Source organism: Protopterus annectens, chromosome 1.part0 (genome assembly GCF_019279795.1).
Source record: "Protopterus annectens isolate FY-2018-M chromosome 1.part0, PAN1.0, whole genome shotgun sequence".
NCBI classification, from domain to species: Eukaryota; Metazoa; Chordata; order Ceratodontiformes; family Protopteridae; genus Protopterus; species Protopterus annectens.
Window position 1 is genome coordinate 53,984,958 of NC_056725.1, and position 24,409 is coordinate 54,009,366.

Below are 24,409 nucleotides of genomic sequence, written 5' to 3' on the forward strand. Positions count from 1 at the left end.
CAGCAGTATTAAACAGTGAGATGCCCGCATAAAACAAGTGACATTTTAAGTGAACATTAGCAAATAATACATCATCAGACTTATAATCAACATCTAGGATAATGATGTTACCTGATCAGAGAGGCTAGTAAAATCTTCTAGGTCAGACTTGGATCCTCCATCTCGGTCATCTATAACTAAATCAATTGGCATCTTCCCCTTCAAGCATGTAATGTAACGATGACAAAAGTTATCGCACAAATCATGAACCTGCATACGGAAAAATATCAAATACAATCAATTCAGTCAGTTCTAATGGAAAGTCAACTTTTGACACTGCTTGATAACAAGTTCACATAAATAAAAGGAAATGTTTTTTCCAGTGGACTTCTGGAGATGTTAGCAGTTTATTACCAGCAAAGGAACTATATATGGAACTTAAGCTCCAGGCATCCAGAGGCATATAATGAATGTGCAATGCATACAGAAAGCTTATTACAGTACAGATCTTTTTTTCTGCACAACTTGCTCTTCTAGCATGTTCTTAACAGTAGGCAGTGAACTCTGATTATGTTGTTGTTGTGTCTTTCGGCTTTTCCCAGTTAGGGGTCGCCACAGCGGAACTCCGGTCAGCTAATGATTGGCAGTAGATTTTTACATACTGGCTTGCCGGGCCTAATGCACAACCTTCAACGAAGGAACGCCCATTCACACATGTCGCCACATCATGTAAGATGTGTATTTTAGAAACGTGGCTTCTTCTTCAACGCTGTGTCAAACAGATAACTAGAGAAGCATTTCAGGAATATGGAAAATACTTCCACCCTTTCAAAGTCTTAACTTTCTTTGGTTATTCACTTCATTCAAATGGCTTAATCTAGCTGACAGGATAGTTATGACTTTAAATGAAAATAAAAAGGGAACAAAATATTATCATTAGCAGCATCGGGCATTAAACAAACACATTCAATGACTTCAGAAAAAAACGTTCATGGGAATGGAATTCTAGCAGTTCAATTTTGGTAAAGACGCTTGTATATTACATGACTTCCATGTGTGCCAGAACTGACACTAATGACTTCCCTGCATTTTACAACAGGTAGAATACAGAAAACAAGTTATAATAGTGGATCTGGAATAATGTTACATAGGTGTAGCATACTCAAGGTGTACAAGGCTAGCCACAGTTTGCTTTTTCATTAGCTAGTAAATGAACAGTCAAATCCAACAGAAACAGCAAAACATGCAGAACTCAAAACACAGGTGATGTTGTACAGCACCATACTGAAGAATGTTCTGGGTGGGACGGGCGCATGATAACAGGCTGAGAATGATAGCCGCTGAGTACAATCAAATTCTCTTTACCACCTCAGACCCCTTATAGCTACCTAGCAGGCACTCTGTTCCTTCAGGACTTGCCATTTTTGTTGTTCTGCCATTACTAGTTACTCAGTACCACTGGTTACTGCCAAGTCTGTAAAGGTCTGTACACTGTAATCTGCCTTTGGCATGTGCATCCTTTAGAACAAATATTCATTGGTCTGTAATATGTAAAAGAAAAAGGATCAGCTGGTAAAATTATAACCTTGCTGACATACAGCTTAAGCAATATAATAAAACAAACAAAAAAAGACTACCCAAAGAGTCCAGCATAACATCTTAGAAAACACCTTCCAGAAAGAGCTATACCTCCATAGCCAAGACTGACTCGGCAACAGGACTACCCCAGTGCCTTAACCAGTTTAACAGGTCTCGAGCTAATCTCTACAGCCATGAGAATTAAGGCCATCATAAACTGTCCGACTCTTCAGTTTGTCTGAGAATGCTACTTCTTTACGATGCCATAACTCTCAGTACTGTTAAACCAAGATCACCACTTGTGGACTCACAGGATACAGTAAACAGTTTGAGGCAGCATATGACAACTGTCTGTTCTATATGCTTTGGGGCATCCTTAACTCTGTGGAAAAGTAAAGGATTAAGTGGGTTTTAGAAATTCTGGAAGAGGAATTCTCTCTCCAATAGCTAACAGGAAAGCATTCCTATCATTCCCTTAAATACATTGCCAGTTCTGGGATTTCAGCCATACTTGCATACTGTTGTTATGCAATGTGTATATTACAGAGGCAAACAGTATCTTGTTTAGCATTGCTTGCTGAATTAACCCTTCCTTCCTTCCATCAGTTTTTATTACCAACTTACCTAATTTGTGGTAGTGGGAAGCTGGAGCCCATGCTTGTAAATAAGAAGTTTAGAGTATGATGTCAGTTCTGGAGTGGATACTATTGTATTGCAAGGCTCACATGAAGACCAAGGGGCAGTTTGAAGACATGCCAGCCCATCTGCTGAATATGTTTGGGATTTAGGAGGAAAATGAGATCCTATTATAACTCAAACAGACATAGAAAAAAAATAGACTCCAGAGCACTAGTGTGTAAATTCATGGCACCATAAGAACTGGCCGTGAACCTGGGGAATGTTCTGAAAGATTTATACTGTACAGCTTGCTATAAACAGTTATAACAACTACATGTATACAATATGGAAACATACATATATGTTTTTTATTTTTATTTTAAAACTGTTTGTTTACAAGTTTGAAAAAATAATTCTTTGTCTCTTTTTGTGTACTAACAAAAACTGCAATTTTATATATATATATATATATATATATATATATATATATATATATATATATATATATATATATAATGCCACTCATGAATACAGACGAGCATGTAGAACATATTGTGAAATTACAGTACCTGGCTGTCACCTTATCATCTTTCATTTTACATGCACTTGTGTTCACTAAAAATGGAAACCTTGACTTTTATGTCTTTCTTTACCTACAAATGAAAGGCACTTATAAAAAAATATTTTTATAGCTATTTGTGCTAAGCAACATATTGGTTCCAGTAGAACTGCACACATAATTGTAACTTAGGTAACATGACTTTGAAGACCTTAATACAACTGCAATCAAAGGGTCTGTTATGAAATAGTGAGAACTATATCTGTAGTCCTTGGAATAGTGGGACTTAAAGTACAAACCTGGAATAAATACAAAGCCTGTGGATCCTGATGCTTCTGTGTTCCAAACCCTCCCTGTGAGGTATCATTACTGTGAATCGTGCATATTTTTAATAAATAAATATGGATTTTATCATGCTTGTAACAGTCTTCATCATATATTTTGTCATAATTTAGAACAAGCTATGAGAGACAAGAGATAGAGATGTTAGTTGGGGAACCACCTCAGTGTCCACCTTTCATAATGTAACCATTAATTGGTTGTGGTTAGTCAGGCAGGAGTTAAGCATGATTTTGTATAAGAGCATTACAATGGCCATTTTCCATGCATCAAGAACATCTCCAATGGGAAGTTTATGTTGAAAAAGTTTAGGAGAGTCTGTGATAGGGTATGTTTGACACAAGTGATTACTGCATTCAATAATATTATCAAGGCTCAAGGATCTGACTTTTTTTAATTTGGAGATAGTGGCTATGACTCGATCAATGGTAATCCTTAGGGAGGTGAGACTTCTTGGAATTTTCTATGAGTACAGTTAATATGAATTTAGCACTACATTTATCCCCGAATATGTCTGTAATATCCTTTGGGCCAGAGCAGGTATTGTTGCTGAGAATGAGCTGAAAATATTCTTGAGTGTTATTTGTTGGCTTTCTGATAGAGCTGAAGAAACTTTTATTTTTTTTATCATTGGTTTCAGCTATTATTTTCAGTTCCCGTTTGGTTTTGACCTTCCTAATAGTGACTGCAAACTCTTTACTGATTTTCTTAATTGAAGTCTTTATGTGGGCTGATTGCAAATTATTTTTTACTTTTATTGTAGAATTGTGAAGCACCCATGTAGATTATTTTTAAATTTACAATTATATTTGGTACTATTGAGGACAACTTGGTCAGTACAGTGTAGTGCATGTGATCAAAACTCTGAGGTGCTGAGGTATAGCTGCATGGGGAGGCCCGGTAGTAATCCTACAGAATATTGAAAGCTTATCATGACATTTTACAAGGTTTGCTTCTTTATAGGCCTTAACCAGACATGTTTTCTAAGGAGATGTTTGTGGTTTTGAAAGAGAAGACTATTAATTTGTGATAAGATTTGATGAGAGATGTAAATACAACAGGTGGGGTGCAAAAAGAAGCTATGTTTGTTAGAAAAAGAGCCAGAATATTAGGACTCTGGTGAGGAAGTTTATTATTTGTTCCACAGAGTTTTTCATTTATCTAAGAAACATTTGGCATACTTACGTTGAATATTATTTATTTTCTAATTAATAGCTGGGTATCTGAAATTTCCCATCATAAAAGAATTACAATTTACAGACAATTCATTTATCACATTTAGACTATTTTCATGATCATCAAGGGACATGAAAAAGTAATCTATAGCAGACTATGAGATTGCAATTGATTGTGTTTACAGTGAATTGAACTGCAGTAAGTTCTGCTTGAGGATCACTGGAAATATAAAAACAGAAAATAAGATGTTTGATAAATTCAAATATAACAGTCTACCCTCTGCTACTCATGCATCTAAAGTAGTGATAGGCACTGAATGCTGATATTCAGGGAGTGCTATCTTTACACTGGAACTACATTCTGTTATTGTACAAAAACGGACGTGTTTAAGTTGCGGGAGAGCATTGACCTCCAAAAGTTTATTATTTAGACTTCTAGCATTGAATAAAGCAGCCATGATATAGATCAGAATTGGGATTTATCTATTGAAATGTTTGTTACTATATTAAGATGTCCAAAAGAAAGACTTTGGCTAAAAAAGGCACACTACAGGGTCAGTAGTGGCTTTGGCCAATATGTGTATGTCACGCCACAAATAGTGCAGGCCATCCTTTGTTAAACAAGTAGGCTTCTTAATCATCTTTTCCTAACAGGACACATACTGGTTTCCCCAGAATGACATCAGCTACTCACCACATTCTCATCCAGCATAAAAAGTGCAGACTCTGTGTGCCTAAGGCATTTCCTTTTTGATGTGTGCAGATCTGATGGAAGTAGATGGTTTAGCTTTACTCCCTGTACTCAATAATTTGTAATTCATAGAGTTTACAAACTAGAGTAACTCCGCAAACCATAATTAAATTCCCACTTCATAGCATATCTGCTTGCCTCTACAAGTGCAAAGAAAGTTAGGCTCAGAATGAATACATATACTCTTATCCAATCATCATGGTTTGTCTTAAAGAATATGAGGTCATCACTGTACTGTATATGTAATGAAAGAGTTTTTGTGGAATATAAAGGAGAAGTGATGAGTAATAAATATCCCTCATTAGAGTGCCTTACTTACTGATAGAAATTCAAACATTTAGTTTGAGTGTTTGTGAAGTCATTTGTTTGGCGGAGGTGTAATAGTTCAAGAGCAGATGGGTTATTAACATCATGGAATGTTAGACAGAAATGATCTCACTGCAGTCTATAAAAGACAAAGTGTAAGAAGAGGACTTCCAGTCTGTCATGGCAGTTCAGATTCTTTGCTCTAGTGGACTTTTTAATTAGGAACCTCTGGGGACGTTTGAGATGCATGATGCATTTCAATAGTACACACTAAAAAAGATATTATGTTCTACAACTGATCTGACTGGGGTAGAGTATAGCGGCATCATAACTTCTTTTCAAGCAAATGAGAGCCCTTTAGCTATTATCTGAGCTAACTGGAAGTACTTCCTGACTACCATTGCAAAGTGGTGGTCAAAGGAAACATATGTGCTGAGAACTGTTATAACTAGATTTATGTGGAGTGCAGTGCTGTCTATACTACAAAGTGCTGTCAATATTTGTTTACCAGTCGTGATAATGCTACACACGTTTGCTTTTAATTTGAACCCATTTCTAATACACCATTGATTTACAGGGTTTAACCCTTGCTGTAGTAACATGGTATAAGATTTTGAGTAGTGAACAACAAAAGCCAGCTTGAGATCATCTGCAAATGTAATTAATTTTATGTCTGGGTGAATAGTTTGGATATGGGAAAAGTAGATTCCAAAGAGAAGGGTTCCCAGTAAACCTTGTAGAATGCCATTAATCTCCTAGTTGCTTTCTGAGGTTGCACCCTACTAGTTTAACTTCATAGTCAACATCAGCTGTCAGCCAATTTGCAATTCATCTTTCAGCATAACTGTCCACATTTAGACCTTTAAACTTATTTAGAATTCCAGCTTAGGGTAGAGAATCAAAGACCTTTGTCAGATCCAGGCATACTGTACAGGGGTCACTATCTACAGTCTCAGTCAAACTATACGGGGGTCACTATCTACAGTCTCTGTCAAACTATGAAAGAAGTTTACTAAATTACGTAGACATTACCCCCCCCCCCTTTACAAAACTATATTGTTTTGGGTCTAGAACAAGGAAGTTTTTATATCAGACCTTATGTAGTCAGATAAGTATCTTCCTTGCTTTTGCAAACTAGGCTTGTTAATCTGATGAGTCTATTGTTCGTAGGATCTGAGGCACGGCCTCTTCATTAGTCTGATGAGTGTATTGCTCCTAGGATCTAAGGCGCGGCCTCTTCATTAGTCTGGTGAGTCAATTGCTCCTAGGATCTGAGGCGCGGCCTCTTCATAGAGGGTATAATGATAGCGATTTCCATACCTCAGGAACATACCCTGTGGCTTTGCTTAAGTTGTACAATTTTAGTAGGGTTCAGAGAGGGCATGTTTGATACTGCTGATTACAAAAGTGAGTATATTACTGGGGCCCATACAAATGCCATTTTTAACTTTAGAGAGTGCAGACAGGACATGTTCCATAATAATCTTGGAAGAAGGAAGGAATGAAAGGAACTCAGCAAATCTGTGGAACTGCAGTGACGTTTTCTGGTGTGACATTAATACTTAATTTATCTGGAAGTAAATTAGTAATACCTTTACAGTCAGAATGAGTAATACCATTATGAATTTCAGAGCATTATTGTGCATTACTTCTTAACTTTCTGATATAGCTTAAGAAGCATTTGTAATTACCCTTGGCTTCAGATGCTAATTTTAATGCGTATTCTGCTCTGATCTTCTTTATGATGACGGTTAGACTTTTTGCTGATCTTTCTGATTGTGTGGGTAGATTTTTGATTAATTATAAGCATTGATTATTCTTTTAGTATTTTATTATAGAGCCTATTAATACTAGTATGCCATCAAAGTGGCTTAGTTGTATGATCTCAGTGAAACCTAACTTAGCCACTTCACCTTTTCTAGCCTTTACTCCTTATGTAGGTAAACCTTTTACCACTCACTGTTATCAGGCAGTGTACCAACTGGATAATGCTTAATACTAACCAGCTACTATATGAGCATGAAAAATGTTGTGATAAGTGTTAACGTATCCACACAACCTGGAGTTCACATCATCCTCTCACTCAAAAAGGAAGTTGTAAGCTCTCTGCATCTACGCATCATACCTAAATATGACAATGTTTTTATCAAATCACCCATACAGCCTCAGCCTTATTATTATTATTATTATTATTATTATTATTATTATTATTATTATTATTAAACGGAATTGTTTATATTACTGTTTTATTGCTACAGTTGGTTCTATACCAAAGTAAGATGTAGTTGTGCACTGCTCTTGGATTTTACTGTGTTTACTAACTATGCTAACACTACAATCCTCATGGTACAGTTATTGTACTAAATTAAAGTGCTATGCCAAACCATGTACCACTCTTGGATTACACTGAATTAAGTAACTTCTCCCCACTAGGTTTAAAGGGTTGCTGTATTAGTATCAGCACATCTTCTGGGGAGAAATGATTAGCCTATCTATAGATATAGAGACAATAAAGTGGACTGTTGAGGATAAGGAACAGATTATGGGTTGTCTCTATAATACAAAAGCAACACTTACTGTAGGAGAGGTGCAGCACCAACAAAATATCACTTGGGGACAGAAATGCAATAGAGAGCAGAATGAGCATGTGCCTGTATGTACTCCCATGCTTCTGAACTTTACACTAGCAATTTATGTTTGTGTCTGTCAAGAAGTTTGAATCAAAGTGAATTAGGGACCTTACATTAGAGACCCTACTTTTTGGTTGATCATCCTGTACAGTAGGCGGTATTTAGCTGTCCATGTCGTCTTCATAATGCAGCATGAAGCCCAGGATTAGCAGGTTCCTGAAATTCTTGCCATCGTAGATAATAAACATTATAAAGAATGGAGTTATTTATTAGAGATGTTTACTCCTTTAATAACAGATGAGCACCGTTTGCTAAACAAGATAGAATACTACTGTTTGTACTGTAATGACAGAGATTGTGCTTCATTCCTTAGGAGGAGAATAATCAATATCTTTCTCTTATAGTGATTTGAGCAGAGGAAAGCAAAGAAGGAACCTAAGAGGGGTTTTTTTTCTTGGTTAAAATTTGACAGAGTTTTTACTTGCTACAACTAACAACAATACCCTTCCTCCACCTATCTTTGCTGTCTTTTCAAAGACCATTTCATATGGTCTTAATTATAATGTTGAAGTGGTTGTTCTTATCCACAGGCAAGTCTGGGCACACTGTACACTGGCTGTGTGACATAGTTGTGGTTAAACAGGAAAGGCACTGACAAATCTTCCATCTTAGACTGATAGTACATTCACTTTAATGAGACACTACCCCTCACTATGCAAGATGCTTACATTCTGGGAAATTCTATATTTAGCTCCAGGCTTTGAAAACAATGTGCTAGGAGATATAAATAGAAAGGTGAATGTTTTCTGTTTCAAATGTTTACTTAATACTGCATCAAACGTTAGTGTACTGTCATGTAGCTACAGATTAAGTAATCTCACAGAATATGTGTAATGAGTAAATTAAAGCAAAGCACACTACAGGTATACAAGTCAGGGTATATGCACTTCATGAAAGAATGTGATGTGTGTTTTCTTGAACAAGACATTGGGAGTCTGGCTACATAGCATGTTGATGCATGATGGGACTGACTTGATGAATGTTAGTCATATATATATTTTATTTGAATGTATACATGAATGAAAATGAATGCTGTGTAAGGCACCTACACATAATGAGCACAATGGAAGAATAAACACTCTTAAAACAATACAAAAGACTGCAAAATCTTGCTTTTTATCAACATTTAATAGCTTCTTGAGCAGCCTATTTTTTCCAGCTGTGTTGCAATAACACTAAATTCTAAATTGTGAGATGTTATCTTCAGCATGGAAATTCTGATTTTTAGTTTCTGGTATCTTTGGAAATTGCTGTGGGAAAGCTTCTTAGGTGTAATTAATCAATTACATGCCATAAGCAATTAAAAGTCACATCTATTTAAATACATAGTTCAAACTCTCAAAAATATTAACAGAAACTGCAGTTTCATAGCATGATGTATGTATGTATGTATTTAGTTCCATGTTTTGGTCATTTGCCTAACAGATCTCTGAAAAGAAAAACAGCAAAAAAAATCCATTGAAAATGCAGAAAACTAGGATCAGAAGATTGAGAACAGACATTAATGCAAAATAAGACCTTTAAATTGAGGGTCCTATCACCTGCATGAGGTGGGATGACTGCATCATCTTCACCTTCTGCTACTTAAAATAATCATCTGGGATGTAGTTTCTCCATTGAACATCAGGCATATGACTGTCTCCATTCTTTCATAAATCTGAAGAAAATCACCATTTTTAAACCCCATGTATAGATTTATCCTATTCAAATACATGTGTTTGGCAGAAGCAATGACACTTGTCATATAAATCCATACTTTCCAGTCTCAATTACATAGTAAATTAAATAATTAAAGGTTTCAATAATCCTTTTTATATTATCTAGAAATAATGGTCAATACAAATTTAAGTTATAGTAATAGCCCAAATTCACCATAAGGAAACTATTATGTAGACCATACCTTCCTGTTACAACTTTAAGTAAATAATTCACATTCATCATAAGGAAAATGTTATGCAGACTACATTTTGCTGCTGTACACATAAAGCAGTGTTGCTGCTTTCCTCGTATACCCCTTTGTGAAGATTATATTACATCAATGTTGCATACTTCTTAATTTTGTTCTCATGCCCACTAAAAACTACCATATAAAAATAACTGCAAATAAACCAGCAGTTTGACATAATTAATGTATTAATTAAAGGCTGATATTGGGTATTTGATTTGTGAGTGACATTTTGCTTGGCTGCTACATCTACTTAGAAAAGCACACTAAAAGAAAAAAAGATTTACCTCTGTACTAGCAAACCTACTTGGACTTATCATTAGAATTGCCTGTTACAGATTACCTATGATCCATAGATTTGCAGCATGCCTTGACTGGTGCCTTAGGCATCCAGCTGTGAAGCACAGGGCTTCACCTGTGAGTCAGCACGAATGGTGAACATGATGGTACTATTAGAATATGTAACTTGTTTCATAATACTGAACAAAAGTTTCAGAAAATGACACTTAAAAGGATGCCTGATCTGTCATGTTAGCTAAGTGCTATACAAAGACAAACATTAAGTGAAAGAAAGTGATTTCAGTGTAAAGCTTCAAAATGAAAGCATTCCACACATTCACGTATACAACATTTACTGTTAAAAGCTTCTCTTTAAATCATATACTACAAAAAGTTACATACAAATGTTTCTGTTTTTGTGATTGTTGTATTGACTAATTTGTCGCTCACTGATATGACTATGTGCTCAGGCAAAACATGTTTGTCATTTTAAATAAACACTGTAATCTGTAATTTGTTTCATAACTGAGACATTCAAGTTCAGAATAGATAGACAGAATACCGACAGTGAGAGTAAATTAAGTTTTAGCTTTAAAAGGTCAGTGACACCTGTAGGACAATAAGGATGAGTTAATTGGAAAGTGCTTAAAAACATCAAAAGTGACACAGAATGCAAACAAAAAGGAGGCATACTTTTTAAAATATGATAGCGAATTCTAGAATGATAGTGATACTCCTGGAAATGTGAAGGACGAGGAATGGGAAACTTAAAGTAGAGCAATAATTAAAAGGAGTGGCTGTAAAGACCAGAGGCATGACTGCAGTGGAATATGCTGGGCACATACTAGAGGCCCAATCTTAACACATGCCTATCATGGTGATACAGCAGCAATATCAAACTGCAGCTTACAGCACATGGGGTGCTGCCATCTGACAAACTGCAGCTTACAGCACATGGGGTGCTGCCATCTGACATACTGCAGAGTACAGCACATGGGGTGGAGCCATCTGACAAACTGCAGCTTACAGCACATGGGTCAGTGCCATCTGACAAACTGTAGCTTACAGCATATGGGGTGCTGCCATCTGACAAACTGAAGCTTACAGCACAAGGAGTGGTGTCATCTGACAAACTGCAGCTTACAGCACATGGGTCAGTGCCATCTGACAAACTGCAGCTTACAGCAGAGGGGTCGGTGCCATCTGAAAAAATGCAGCTTACAGCATATGGGTTGGTGTCATCTGACAAAATACAGCTCACAGCACATGGGTTGGTGCCATCTGACAAACTATAGCTTACAGCACATGGGGTGGTGACATCTGACAAACTGCAGCTTAGAACACATGGGGAACTGCCATCTGACATACTGCAGCTTACAGCACATGGGGTGGACCCATCTGACAAACTGCAGCTTACAGCACATGGGGTGGTGCCATCTGACAAATTGCAGCTTACAGCACATGGGGTGGTGCCATCTGACAAACTGCAGCTTACAGCACATGGGGTGGTGCCATCTGACAAATTGCAGCCTACAACACATTGGTCAGTACCATTTGATAGACTGCAGATTACAGCACATGGGTCGGTGCCATCTGACAAACAGTAGCTTACAGCACATGGGGTGGTGCCATCTGACAAACTGCAGCTTACAGCTCATTGGTGAGTGCCATCTGACAAACTGTAGCTTACAGCACATGGGGTGGTGCCATCTGACAAGCTGCAGCTTACAGCACATGGGTCGGTGCCATCTGACAAACTGCAGCTTACAGCGAATGGGGTGGTGACATCTGACAAACTGCAGCTTACAGCACATGGGGTGGTGCCATCTGACAAGCTGCAGCTTACAGCACATGGGGTGGTGCCATCTGACAAACTGCAACTTACAACACATGAGGTGGTGCCATCTGACAACTGCAGCTTACAGCACATGGGGTGGTGCCATCTGACAAACTGCAGCTTACAGCACATGGGGTGGTGCCATCTGACAAACTGCAGATTACAGCACATGGGGTAGTGCCATCTGACAAAGTGGAGCTTACAGCACATGGGGTCAGTGCCATTTGACAAACTGCAGCTTACAGCACATGGGGTGGTGCCATCTGACAAGCTGCAGTTTACAGCACATGGGGAGATGCCATCTGACAAACTGAAGCTTACAGCACAAGGAGTGGTGCCATCTGACAAACTGCAGCTTACAGCACATGGGCCGGTGCCATCTGACAAACTACAGTTTACAGCACAAGGGGTGCTACCATCTGATAAAACTACAGTGTACAGCACATCGGGCAGTGCCATCTGACAAACTGCAGCTTACAGCACAGGGGTCGGTGCCATCTGATAAAATGCAGCTTACAGCATATTGGTTGGTGTCATCTGACAAACTGCAGCTTAGAGCACATGGGATCAGTGCCATTTAACAAACTGCAGATTACAATACATGGGGTGCTGCCATCTGACATACTGCAGCTTACAGCACATGTCTTTTGAGCCTCTTTTAGGCAAGGCTCAAAAGACAAACCCACCGCCATAAATAGCACAAATAACAAAACTCTGAGGGTAATACTACTCACTGCCAGAAGTCTAAACCTCAAAATGCACACACTCAAGGCACTCCTCAGTATGGAGAAAATTGATATATGTGCAGTAACAGAAACCTGGTTTAAGGCTCCAGAGAGCACCCCAGCACTACCAGGCTGCAACTCATACCATACATTTTGGCCACAGAACCCAGACCGAAATACAAAAGGCAGGGGGAGTATCCATATTCATCAAGGATACCCACACCTCCAGGTTAGTGGCACAGCACGATGCTTCAGAGATTATCCACATGCAACTAACAATGGGCAAAACTGCAATTCAAATTGTAGCTTGCTACAGATCACACACCATGTTCCAGGACCCCCATTCTGCATTTCTGGAAACACTGGGTAACATAAAGGTCCTGCCAAACACCCTAATATTAGGTGATTTCAACTACCCAGACATTAAATGGGAGAACTACTCAACTACTAAATCCTTTGCCCAACATTTCCTAGAATTTATAAACTCAAACACCCTGGAACAGCTGGTCAACACTCCCACCAGAGGTGACAACATATTAGACCTGGACATCACCAACATGGGCGACCAGTATTCCACACCGGAGGTCAACCCCTCGCTGGTTAGATCTGACCATAAACAAATCACTTTGGATATCCACATTCCGCCCGCACCCCCAGACAAGGAAACCACTGTGAAAAACTTTTCAAAAGCAAACTTCACGTTACTTAAGACAGAGGTGGAAAGATTCAAAGCCCCCATGCTAAAGGATAACGCTGTCCAAGCTGCAAAATCCTTTACTAATGCATTGCATGGGCACCTACAAGAATACATGGATCATGCTATCCCAAGCAAAACCAAGACTCACTCCTCTAAGAAAAGGAAACCAGTCTGGTGGACCCCTGCCATAAACAAGCTATACAACAGAAGGAGGAAACTAGTACAGAAAAGAGTTAAATCCCAAGAAGGGAAGACATCCCTGATCAGTATCAGCAAGAAACTACGATCCCTCATAAAATCATCCAAGGCGAGCTTTGAAGGAAAACTTGCCAAGGACTACAAAGATAACCACAAGGCATTCTTTAGCTATGTCAAGAATCTAAGGGGCAATGCTCAGATCTGCTCAGAGTTAGTGCTTAATGGCACAAAATACACTGAACCAACCAATATTGCCAACATCCTGGCAGACAGGTTCAGTGCAAATGTCACCCCCCTCTCACCCCTAAAAGGGCCCATAACCATACCAGAAGAATGTAGAGCCCCTGAAATCACAGACACTCAGGTTAAAATAGCCCTCTCCAAAGCCAAAAAAACAGCATCAATGGGACCGGGCGGTGTCCCAGGCTGTGTCCTACATGAGCTGAAAGACGAACTAACCCTCACCTAAACACACTGTTCAAACTCAGCCTCACCACAGGCTACGTAGCTATAGAGTGGAGCACAGCAATGGTTGCTCTACTCCACAAAGGTGGGGCCACAACAGACCCCGGGAAATATCGCACTATACGCCTGACTAGCTTGTTCTGCAAGGCTATGGAGCACATCATCAGGGAACTCGTTAACAAAGACATTGAGAACCTCCAAACACTGGACCCTACCCAGTTCGGCTTTGTTAAGGGAAGATCATGCCTCCTAAACCTAATGGACTTCTTTGAGACAGTTACCAAGGCTATAGATGAGAGAAAGGTGGTACACACAGCCTACCTAGACCTCGCAAAGGCCTTCGACACCATTCTCCATTCTGGTATTATAGACAAACTCACCAGCCTGAACATAAACCCCTATGTCACAAGATGGGTTGCCAATTGGCTCATGGACAGAACCCACATGGTGAGAGTTACGGGAGTGAGGTCTGACTCTAAACCGGTTATAAGTGGTGCTCCCCAGGGCTCGGTCCTAGCACCCCTCTTGTTCGGCATATACTTTTCAGAGGTACAGACAAGCACAGGAGGACTATGGCTGACCAAGTTCACAGACAACTGCAAACTAGGGGCTATAAGTGACTCACCGGCTGACACAGACATTCTCCAAAAAGGTCTCACTGAGACGGATACCTGGTGTTAAAATCATGGCCTCAAGCTAAATGCCAAAAGTGCATAGTTATTCCCTTTGGAAATAACAAAGTACCCACAAATTACCACATAAGTGGTAGTCCCCTAAATACGGAAAACGTAATAAGGGATCTGGGGACACAAGTAGATAGTAATCTCTTCTTTGATAATAACATTGCCAAAGTGGTTAGTAAATCCTTCTATGTGGCCCACCTAATCACAAAAGGGTTTGCATCCAGATCAAAAACGGTCATTGTGCCCCTCTACTCATCACTCATCAGACTCATTATAGAGTACAATGCCCCATTTGGGATGTACCTTACAAGACAACTGCAACAGCTGGAAAGACCACAGAAGTACCTCACCAAGAGGATCACTGGCCTCAAAAAGATGCCCTATGCAGCTCGACTGAAGAAACTCCAGCTGTACTCGGTTGCATACCGCCTGCTCAGAGGTGATCTCTGCCTGATATACAAGGCCATGTCCAACCCAGAATTGATGGACATGCTCCACCTAAAGAAAACCTTATCCCCTCGAGCCACACGCTATAGGGATCTAAACCTCACCACAACAATAAATACGACATGCTGGAAGGACAGATTCCTGTCCCAAAGACATCCCATGCTTTGGAACAAGATTCCAATCTACATTAGGTGGAGCTCCTCGCTAGCACTCTTCAAGAGAAACCTTGACGAGTGGATGGGAAACAGAAAGTTTATCCCGGGGATCACTTCAGTGGCTGTGCTGGACAGAGGCACAGGGAACTAATCTAAGGGGGCGGCGAAAGCCAACGCATTCTGGCTAGGCTTATAAATGCCTAGTACCTACCTATGAACCTATGAACCTATGGGTGGAGCCATCTGACAAGCTGCAGCTTACAGCACATGGGGTGGTGCCATCTGACAAACTGCAGCTTACAGCACATGGGGTAGTGCCATCTGACAAACTGCAGCTTACAGCACATGGGTCGGTGTCATCTGACAAACTGCAGCTTACAGCACATGGGGTGGTGCCATCTGATAAACTGTAGCTTACAGCACATGGGGTGGTGCCACCTGACAAACTGCAGCTTACAGCACATGGGGTGGTGCCACCTGACAAACTGCAGCTTACAGCACATGGGGTGGTGCAATCTGACAAGCTGCAGCTTACAGCACATGCGTTGGTGCCATCTGACAAAATGCAACTTACAGCACATGGGATGGTGTCATCTGACAAACTGCAGTTTACAGCATATGGGGTGGTGCCATCTGATAAACTGCAGCTTACAGCACATGTGGTGGTGCCATCTGACAAGCTGCAGCTTACAGCACATGGGTTGGTGCCATCTGACAAAATGCAATGTACAGCACATGGGATGGTGCCATCTGACAAACTGCAGCTTACAGCAAATGGGGTGGTACCATCTGACAAACTGCAGCTTACAGCACATGGGGTAGTGCCATCTGACAAACTGGAGCTAACAGCAAATGGGTTCAGTGCCATTTGATAAACTGCAGCTTACAGCACATGGGGTGGTGCCATCTAACTAAGTGCAGCTTACAGCTCATGGGTTGGTGCCATCTGACAAACAACAGCTTACAGCACAAGGGGTGATGCCATCTGTCAAACTGCAGCTTACAGCACATGGGTCGGTGGCATCTGACAAACTACAGCTTACAGCACAAGGGGTGCTACCATCTGACAAGCTACAGCTTTCAGCACATGGGGTGGTGCCATCTGACAAACTGCAGCTTACAGCACATGGGTTGGTGCCATCTGAGAAATTGCAGCTTACAACACATGTCTTTTGAACCTTTTTTAGGCAAGGCTCAAAAGACAAACCCACTGCCGTAAATATCACAAGTAACTAAAATCTGAGGGTAATACTACTCAATGCCAGAAGTCTAAACCTCAAAATGCAGACACTCGAGGCACTCCTCAGTATGGAGAAAATCGATATATATGCAGTAACAGAAACCTGGTTTAAGACTCCAGAGAGCACCCCAGCACTACCAGGCTACAACTCATACCATACATTTTGGCCACAGAACCCAGACCGAAATACAAAAGGTGGGGGAGTATCCATATTCATAAAGGATACCCACTCCTCCAGGTTAGTGGCACAGCACGATGCTTCACAGATTATCCATGTGCAACTAACAACGGGCAAAACTGCAGTTCAAATTGTAGCTTGCTACAGATCACCCACAATGTCCCAGGACCCCTATTCCGCATTTCTGGAAACACTGGGTAACATAAAGGTCCTGCCAAACACCCTAATATTGGGTGATTTCAACTACCCAAACATTAACTGGGAGAACTACTCAACTACTAAATCCTTTGCCCAACATTTCCTAGAATTTATAAACTTAAATGCCCTGGAACAGCTGGTCAAAACTCCCACCAGAGGTGACAACATATTAGACCTGGTCATCACCAACATGGGCGACCAGTATTCCACACTGGAGGTCAACCCCTCACTGGTTAGATCTGACCATAAACAAATCACTTTGGATATCCACATTCTGCCCCCACCCCCAGACAAGGAAACCACCATGAAAAACTTTTCAAAAGCAAACTTCACTTTACTTAAGACAGAGGTGGAAAGTTTCAAAGCCCCCATGCTAAAGGATAATGCTGTCCAAGCTGCAAAATCCTTTACTAATGCATTCTATGGGCACCTACAAGAATGCATGGATCGTGCTATCCCAAGCAAAACCAAGACTCACTCCTCTAAGAAAAGGAAACCAGTCTGGTGGACCCTGCCATAAACATGCTATACAATGGAAGGAGGAAACTAGTACAGAAAAGAGTAAAATCCCAAGAAGGGAAGACATCCCTGATCAGTATCAGCTAGAAACTACGATCCCTCATAAAATCGTCCAAGGCAAGCTTTGAAGGAAAACTTGCCAAGGACTCCAAAGATAACCACAAGGCATTCTTTAGCTATGTCAAGAATCTAAGTGGCCATGCTCAGATCTGCTCGGAGTTAGTGCCGAATGGCACAAAATACACTGAACCAACTGATATATCCAACATCCTGGCAGACAGGTTCAGTGCAAACTTCATCCCCCATCTCAACCCCAAAAGGGCCCATAACCACACCAGAAGAATATAGAGCCCCTGAAATCACAGTCACACAGGTTAAAATAGCCCTCTCCGAAGCCAAAAACACAGCATCAATGGGACCGGACGGTGTCCCAGGCTGTGTCCTACACCACCTCAAAGATGAACTAACCACTCACCTAAACACACTGTTCAAACTCAGCCTCTCCACAGGCTACATCCCCATAGAGTGGTGCACAGCAACGGTTATTAGGCTCCACAAAGGTGGAGCCACAACAGACCCTGGAAACTATTGCCCTATAAGCCTGACTAGCTTAGTCTGCAAGGCTATGGAGTGCATCATCATGGAACTCATTAACAGAGACATTGGGAACCTCCAAACACTGGACCCTACCCAGTTCAGCTTTGTTAAGGGCAGATCATGCCTCTTAAACCTGGTGGACTTCTTTGAGACAGTTACCAAGGCTATAGACAAGTGAAAGGTGGTACACACAGCTTACCTAGACCTTGCAAATGCCTTTGACACCATTCCCCATTCTGGTATTATAGACAAGTTCACCAGCCTGAACATAAACCCCTATGTCACAAGATGGGTTGCCAATTGGCTCATGGACAGAACCCACATGGTGAGAGCTTCGGGAGCTAGGTCTGACTCTAAACCGGTTACAAGTGGCGTTCCCCAGGGCTCAGTCCTAGGACCCCTCCTGTTCAGCATATACTTCTCAGAGGTACAGACAAGCACAGGAGGACTATGGCTGAACAAGTTCGCAGACGACTGCAATCTAGGTGCTATAATTGACTCACCGGCTGACAAAGACATCCTCCAAAAGGGTCTCACTGAGATTGATACCTGGTATCAAAATCATGGCCTCAAGCTGAATGCCAAAAAGTGCATAGTTATTCCCTTTGAAAATAACAAAGTACCCACAAATTACCACATAAGTGGTAGTCCCTTAAATACGGAAAATGTAATAAGGGATCTGGGGACCCCAAGTTGATAGTAATCTCTTCTTTGATAATCACATTGCCAAAGTGGTTAGAAAATCCTTCTTTGTGGCCCACCTAATCACAAAAGGGTTTGCATCCAGATTAAAAGAGGTCATTGTGCCCCTCTACTCATCACTCATCAGATCCATCATAGAGTACAATTCCCCATTTGGGATGTACCTTACAAGACACCTGCAACAGCTGGAAATACCACAGAAGTACCTCACCAAGAGGATCACTGGCCTCAAACAGATGCCCTATGCAGCTCGACTGAAGAAACTCCAGCTGTACTCGGTTGCATACCGCCTGCTCAGAGGTGATCTCTGCCTGACATACAAGGCCATGTCCAACCCAGAATTGATGGACATGCTCCACCTAAAGAAAACCTTATCCCCTCAAGCCACATGCTCTAGGGATCTAAATCTCACCACAACAATAAATAGGACATGCTAGAGGGATAGATTCCTGTCCCAGAGACTTCCCATGCTTTGGAACAAGATTCCAATCTACATTAGGCGGATCTCCTCACTAGCACTCTTCAAGAGAAACCTTGACGAGTGGATGGGAAACAGAAAGTTTACCCCAGGATCACTTCAGTGGCTCTGCAGGACAGAGGCACAGGGAACTAATCTAAGGGGGTGGCGAAAGCCAACACATTCTGGCTAGGCTTATAAATGCCTAGTACTTACCTATGAACCTATGAATCTGTGGGGTGGAGCCATCTGACAAGCAGCAGCTTACAGCACATGGGGTGGGGCCATCTGACAAACTGCAGCTTACAGCACATGGGGTAGTGCCATCTGACAAACTGCAGTTTACAGCACATGGGTCAGTGCCATCTGACAAACTGCAGCTTACAGCACATGGGGTGGTGCCATCTGACAAACTGCAGCTTACAGCACATGGGGTGGTGCCATCTGACAAACTTCAGCTTACAGCACATGGGTTGGTGCCATCTGACAAACTGCAACTTACAATACATGGGGTGGTGCCATCTGACAAAGTGCAGCTTACAGCACATGGGTTGGTGCCATCTGACAAACTCCAACTTACAACACATGGGGTGATGCCGTCTGACAAACTGCAGTTTACAGCACATAGGTCGGTGCCATCTGACAAAATGCAGCTTACAGCACATAGGTCAGTGCCATCTGACAAAGTGCAGGTTACAGCACATGGGCTGGTGCCTTCTGACAAACTGCAGCTTACAGCACATGGGCTGGTGCCTTCTGACAAACTGCAGCTTACAGCACATGGGCTGGTGCCATTTGACAAACTGCAGCTTACAGCACAATGAGTGGTGCCATCTGACAAACTGCAACTTATAGCACATGGGATGGTGCCATCTGAGAAACTGCAGCTTACATCACAAGGGATGGTGCCATCTGACAAACTGCAGCTTACATCACATGGGGTGGTGCCATCTGCCGAACTTCAGCTTACAGCACATGGGGTGGTGCCATCTGACAAACTGCAGCTTACAGCACATGGGTTGGTGCCATCTGACAAACTACAGCTTACAGCACAACGGGTGCTACCATCTGACAAACTACAGCTTACAGCACATGGGGTTGTGCCATCTGACAAAGTGCAGCTTGCAGCACATGCGTCGGTGCCATCTGACAAAATGCAGCTTACAGCACATGGGTCAGTGCCATCTGACAAATTGCAGCTTATAACACATGGGGTGGTGCCATCTAACAAACTGCAGCTTACAGCACATGGGTTGGTGCCATCTGACAAACTGCAGATTACAGCACATGGGTCAGTGCCATCTGACAAACTGTAGCTTACAGCACATGGACTGGTGCCATCTGACAAACTGCAGCTTACAGCACATGGGCTGGTGCCATCTGACAAAGTGCAGCTTACAGCACATGGGGTCAGTGTCATTTGACAAACTGCAGGTTACAGCACATGGGCTAGTGCCACCTGAATGCAAATATTTGCAAAAATGTACTCTGCCAGATAAATGAAGCCTGGCTAGAGCTTCTATCCTCATAAGGAATTAGTATTACACAGTGCAGTTAATTTAACAAGCGGTTTACCTTAAATAAAATAACTGTATTTTATTAACGGATACCATCTATTTCCTCTTACTCATTTCAGGTTCATGCAAGCCTATTGCAAAAGGAAGAGAAGCAAGCTATTTATTTTTCTCAGAGCATTGTAGTGATGTAAGCCCATAATTTTGAATTATCTTTTATTCTGCTGCACTAACTCTGTTTTATTATTTGCTAGAGTTTAAATGTCCCCTATATAACAGATAGCATGCTGTGCCCTGCTCAGTTGAACTGTTCAGTTACCAGTGAAGTAGAGTGATGAAATAAATGAGTGTCTATTTGTAGTTCTCTTATAGTCCTCTGCACAAGAAATCTATTTAATAACCTTCGTTTGCATTTTAGTGAACATCTAATCCTACATGAACAATATAGTCCCTTTAACCAGAAAGAGTTAGGCAGTAGTATATTCACAGTTATAATATGTTGACGTAGTCCATTAAATAATTCTTATTCAAATTCAAATTCAGATCTAATTAAATGCCACCACCAAAGGACTAAATACAATAAAATAAGCATGTATAAAAGAACACAAATGTAAGACAATAAACACCACATGAATTGAAATTAATTTTCAGTTAAACATATTGTAGACCTATACTAGTGCAGTAAATTTTTTCTGCTGTAAATTATGGTATAGCTATGAAAGAGTATTGACACATTTACTGTATCACTATATTTCATGTCAGTGTTTTTTATAAAGAGCATCCTAAGTACCTGATTTATATAGATAACTAATTCAACTCTTATTCTATACTTTACTGGTATGTTGATAATCAAATAAAAATAATAAAAAACAGAACCACTTTCTGTTGATGCAGTGATCTCTCTAGCAAAAAACTAATTTGCCTTTTTTAGGAGGTCTTGAAGTGTCCAACTTGGCAGGTACTGTGCCAGTATCATGTCCTAGCAAGAAACAAACCCTGGACCTGCCACTCAACAAAGATTCACTAATAAAAATGTTTTCTACAGGAATGTAGGGAACGATAGACAAGGAACAGCAATTTTAATGGCTGTAAAAATGGCAGAGCTGTAATTAATAATTCATAGTTCTCTGAAAGCATCAAACAATATTATAATGCAATAAAGTGAGATAGTAATGTTTGGGCTACCTTATGAGAAGTATCGCAGTACAATAAAACAGACGTTCAGCTGTTATCCTGCTTTTATCTCTTTTAAACTCACTCTCAGTATTAGTAGGTGGTGGGTGTAATAAGACTGCATCAGCAGCATACAAACAGGGCAAATATAGTGCTGGTAGAGGAACAAAACTATATTACAGGAAGAAATTCAGTAGGTGCACGTTGTAGTTATGGGATGAATGGGTTGCACAACAGAGGTTTTCATTTAATTAAAAAGCAGGATAATTAAAGAGGGGCACCATGTTTCACAAAACAAACATCTTTATTAACTCTATGTCATCTTCAGTAAAACTGCTGAATCTCTGGTGACACCTGCATAGTCTGGTCTGATTTAATGATGTTCACTGAATGAATCTTGAAACAGACTGTAGTAACCAAAACTAGGTCTGCAGAATGTAAACTAACCCACAGCCCATTATATTAGACAATATAACCTTATGTATTGTAGAGATGAAATGGTGAACTACAAAAGTAAGAAGAAAGTAATCTGGGAAAAATAAAGGAAGCTATTCTCTGCTAACAGATGGGCGGCCACAGTGGTGCAGCGGTTAGCGTTGCTGCCTCACAGCAAGAGGTTCTCCTGTTTGATCCTTGGCTGAGATGCCTTCTGTGTGGAGTCTGCATGTCCTCCCTGTGGTTGTGTGGGTTTCCTCCGGGTGCTCTGGTTTCCTCCCACATCCCAAAGACATGATGTAGGTGGATTAGACACTCTAAACTGGCCCTAGGTGTGTGTGTGTGTGTGTGTGTGTGTGTGTGTGTGTGTGTGTGTGTGTGTGTGTGTGTGTGTGTGTGTGTGTGTGTGTGTGCATCTGTGGAAAGTTGGGCACCACCGGGCTGGCAACTCGACACCGTAAAACTCCACTGCCAATCATGAGCGGACAGGTGATCCGCTGTGGTGACCCCTAACTGGGAAAAGCCAAAAGAAGAAGAAGAAGAAGATTCTCTGCTAACAGATGACACATGGGAAGGAACAACATGCTATTAGAGGATGAAAAGCAAATCTAGGAATGTAGCAGACATAAAGATCTCAACAATCAACAAGGCAGAGTCATGGACTCAGAAAAAAAACTAGGAACCAAGGCAATATTTCATTGCAGTGAAAAATATCTGCTTCTCCCTTTCTAAGCTATGACCCAGTTTCTTTGCACATCTACAGTGATACTGCTGAGTTTAGTCTGACAACCCTCACACTGTCTAGATCATGCTGGTACAAGACGGAGAATGTCAATTCATGCATAACTTCATAGCAAAAACATGTAATAGACATACACAGTAAGTACTAGGCTAGCATTGGTAAGTACTAGGCTTGCTGCCCCTACTGGCAATTTGAAGCCCAACCAGTTTTCCTTTTGGCTTCCGAATTAACCTATCCCATACATTAGCCTTACCCATCCCACGGCTGATAATTATATATTACCCCTAATGAGAATAACTGGGATCATAGCATAGATAATTTGAGGGATCCATGCATTAGATGAAGCATTTAGGAGATGCCTCTGTCCATTAATAGTGCAGTGGGCAGTTCTGGGGTAAAATTTCTGTTTCCCATCTGTAGTTCCAAGTTGTATTTGAAGAAGAAGAAGTTCCAAGTTGTATTTGAATATAGACAAGGATGAGCTTTGTTTTACATGGATAAAGAGTCTGTTCCATTGAAGTGGTATATTTTGTGACATAACCTTGTCTCTCCAAAAATGTACTGATTACATTGCAGAGGAGGTTTACACCCCTCTGTCTAGTATTTCTGATTTCATTTGACTTACTGATGTACAGTAGATAAATCAGTATTGGGTCAGAAAATGTCTTGTATGCCAGAAACAGGTCACCTCTTAGCACTCTGTAAGATACCAAGGTTACTGACTGGGCTTTGAGTTGGTCCAATCTGCATCTAACAACTGGAAGGAAAAATTAATTATGTCATATGCACATGTAGCTGATAACAAGCAATTCAGACATCACCGTGAGATGACATTAGCAAGCAAAATGCTAGACTCTGTCTAGAAAATGTGTTACAGAATTAAAACCATTAGTGAACTTGTGCTGAAACATATTATGTAGAATGGAAACCGGTGAAGGCATAGAACATTCCAGAATATGGCAACAGTATTACCTACAACAAGAAATGGACATAGGTGATAGAACATCCATGCAAGAGTTTACCTTAGCTGGTTGAAGTATTAACACGATGCATACAGCATTGCTTTTATGACCATGATTTTTCTAGAATGTTGCAAATGAGTTCTGATAAACAGCCGTAGCCTTTAGTAATTGGCCAAAAAATTAACTAACATACTCAACTAGTTAGTGAATGAAGTATTAACACAAGGCCTTCTTATCAGGAAGAGAAATTTCTGTACTGCATACAG

General features: G+C 40.7%; 1 protein-coding gene across 6 annotated transcripts in view; it reads right to left on the minus strand.

Moving 5' to 3' along the window:
* Positions 1–24,409, minus strand: part of LOC122811202 (homeobox protein meis3-like) — a 524,011-nt gene that overhangs the window by 377,032 nt on the left and 122,570 nt on the right. For all 6 annotated transcript variants that reach the window (XM_044083008.1, XM_044082923.1, XM_044083256.1 and 3 more), the window contains exon 6: positions 112–249. In XM_044083008.1, coding sequence (XP_043938943.1) covers positions 112–249 — 138 coding nt within the window. The remainder of the gene's footprint in view (positions 1–111; positions 250–24,409) is intronic.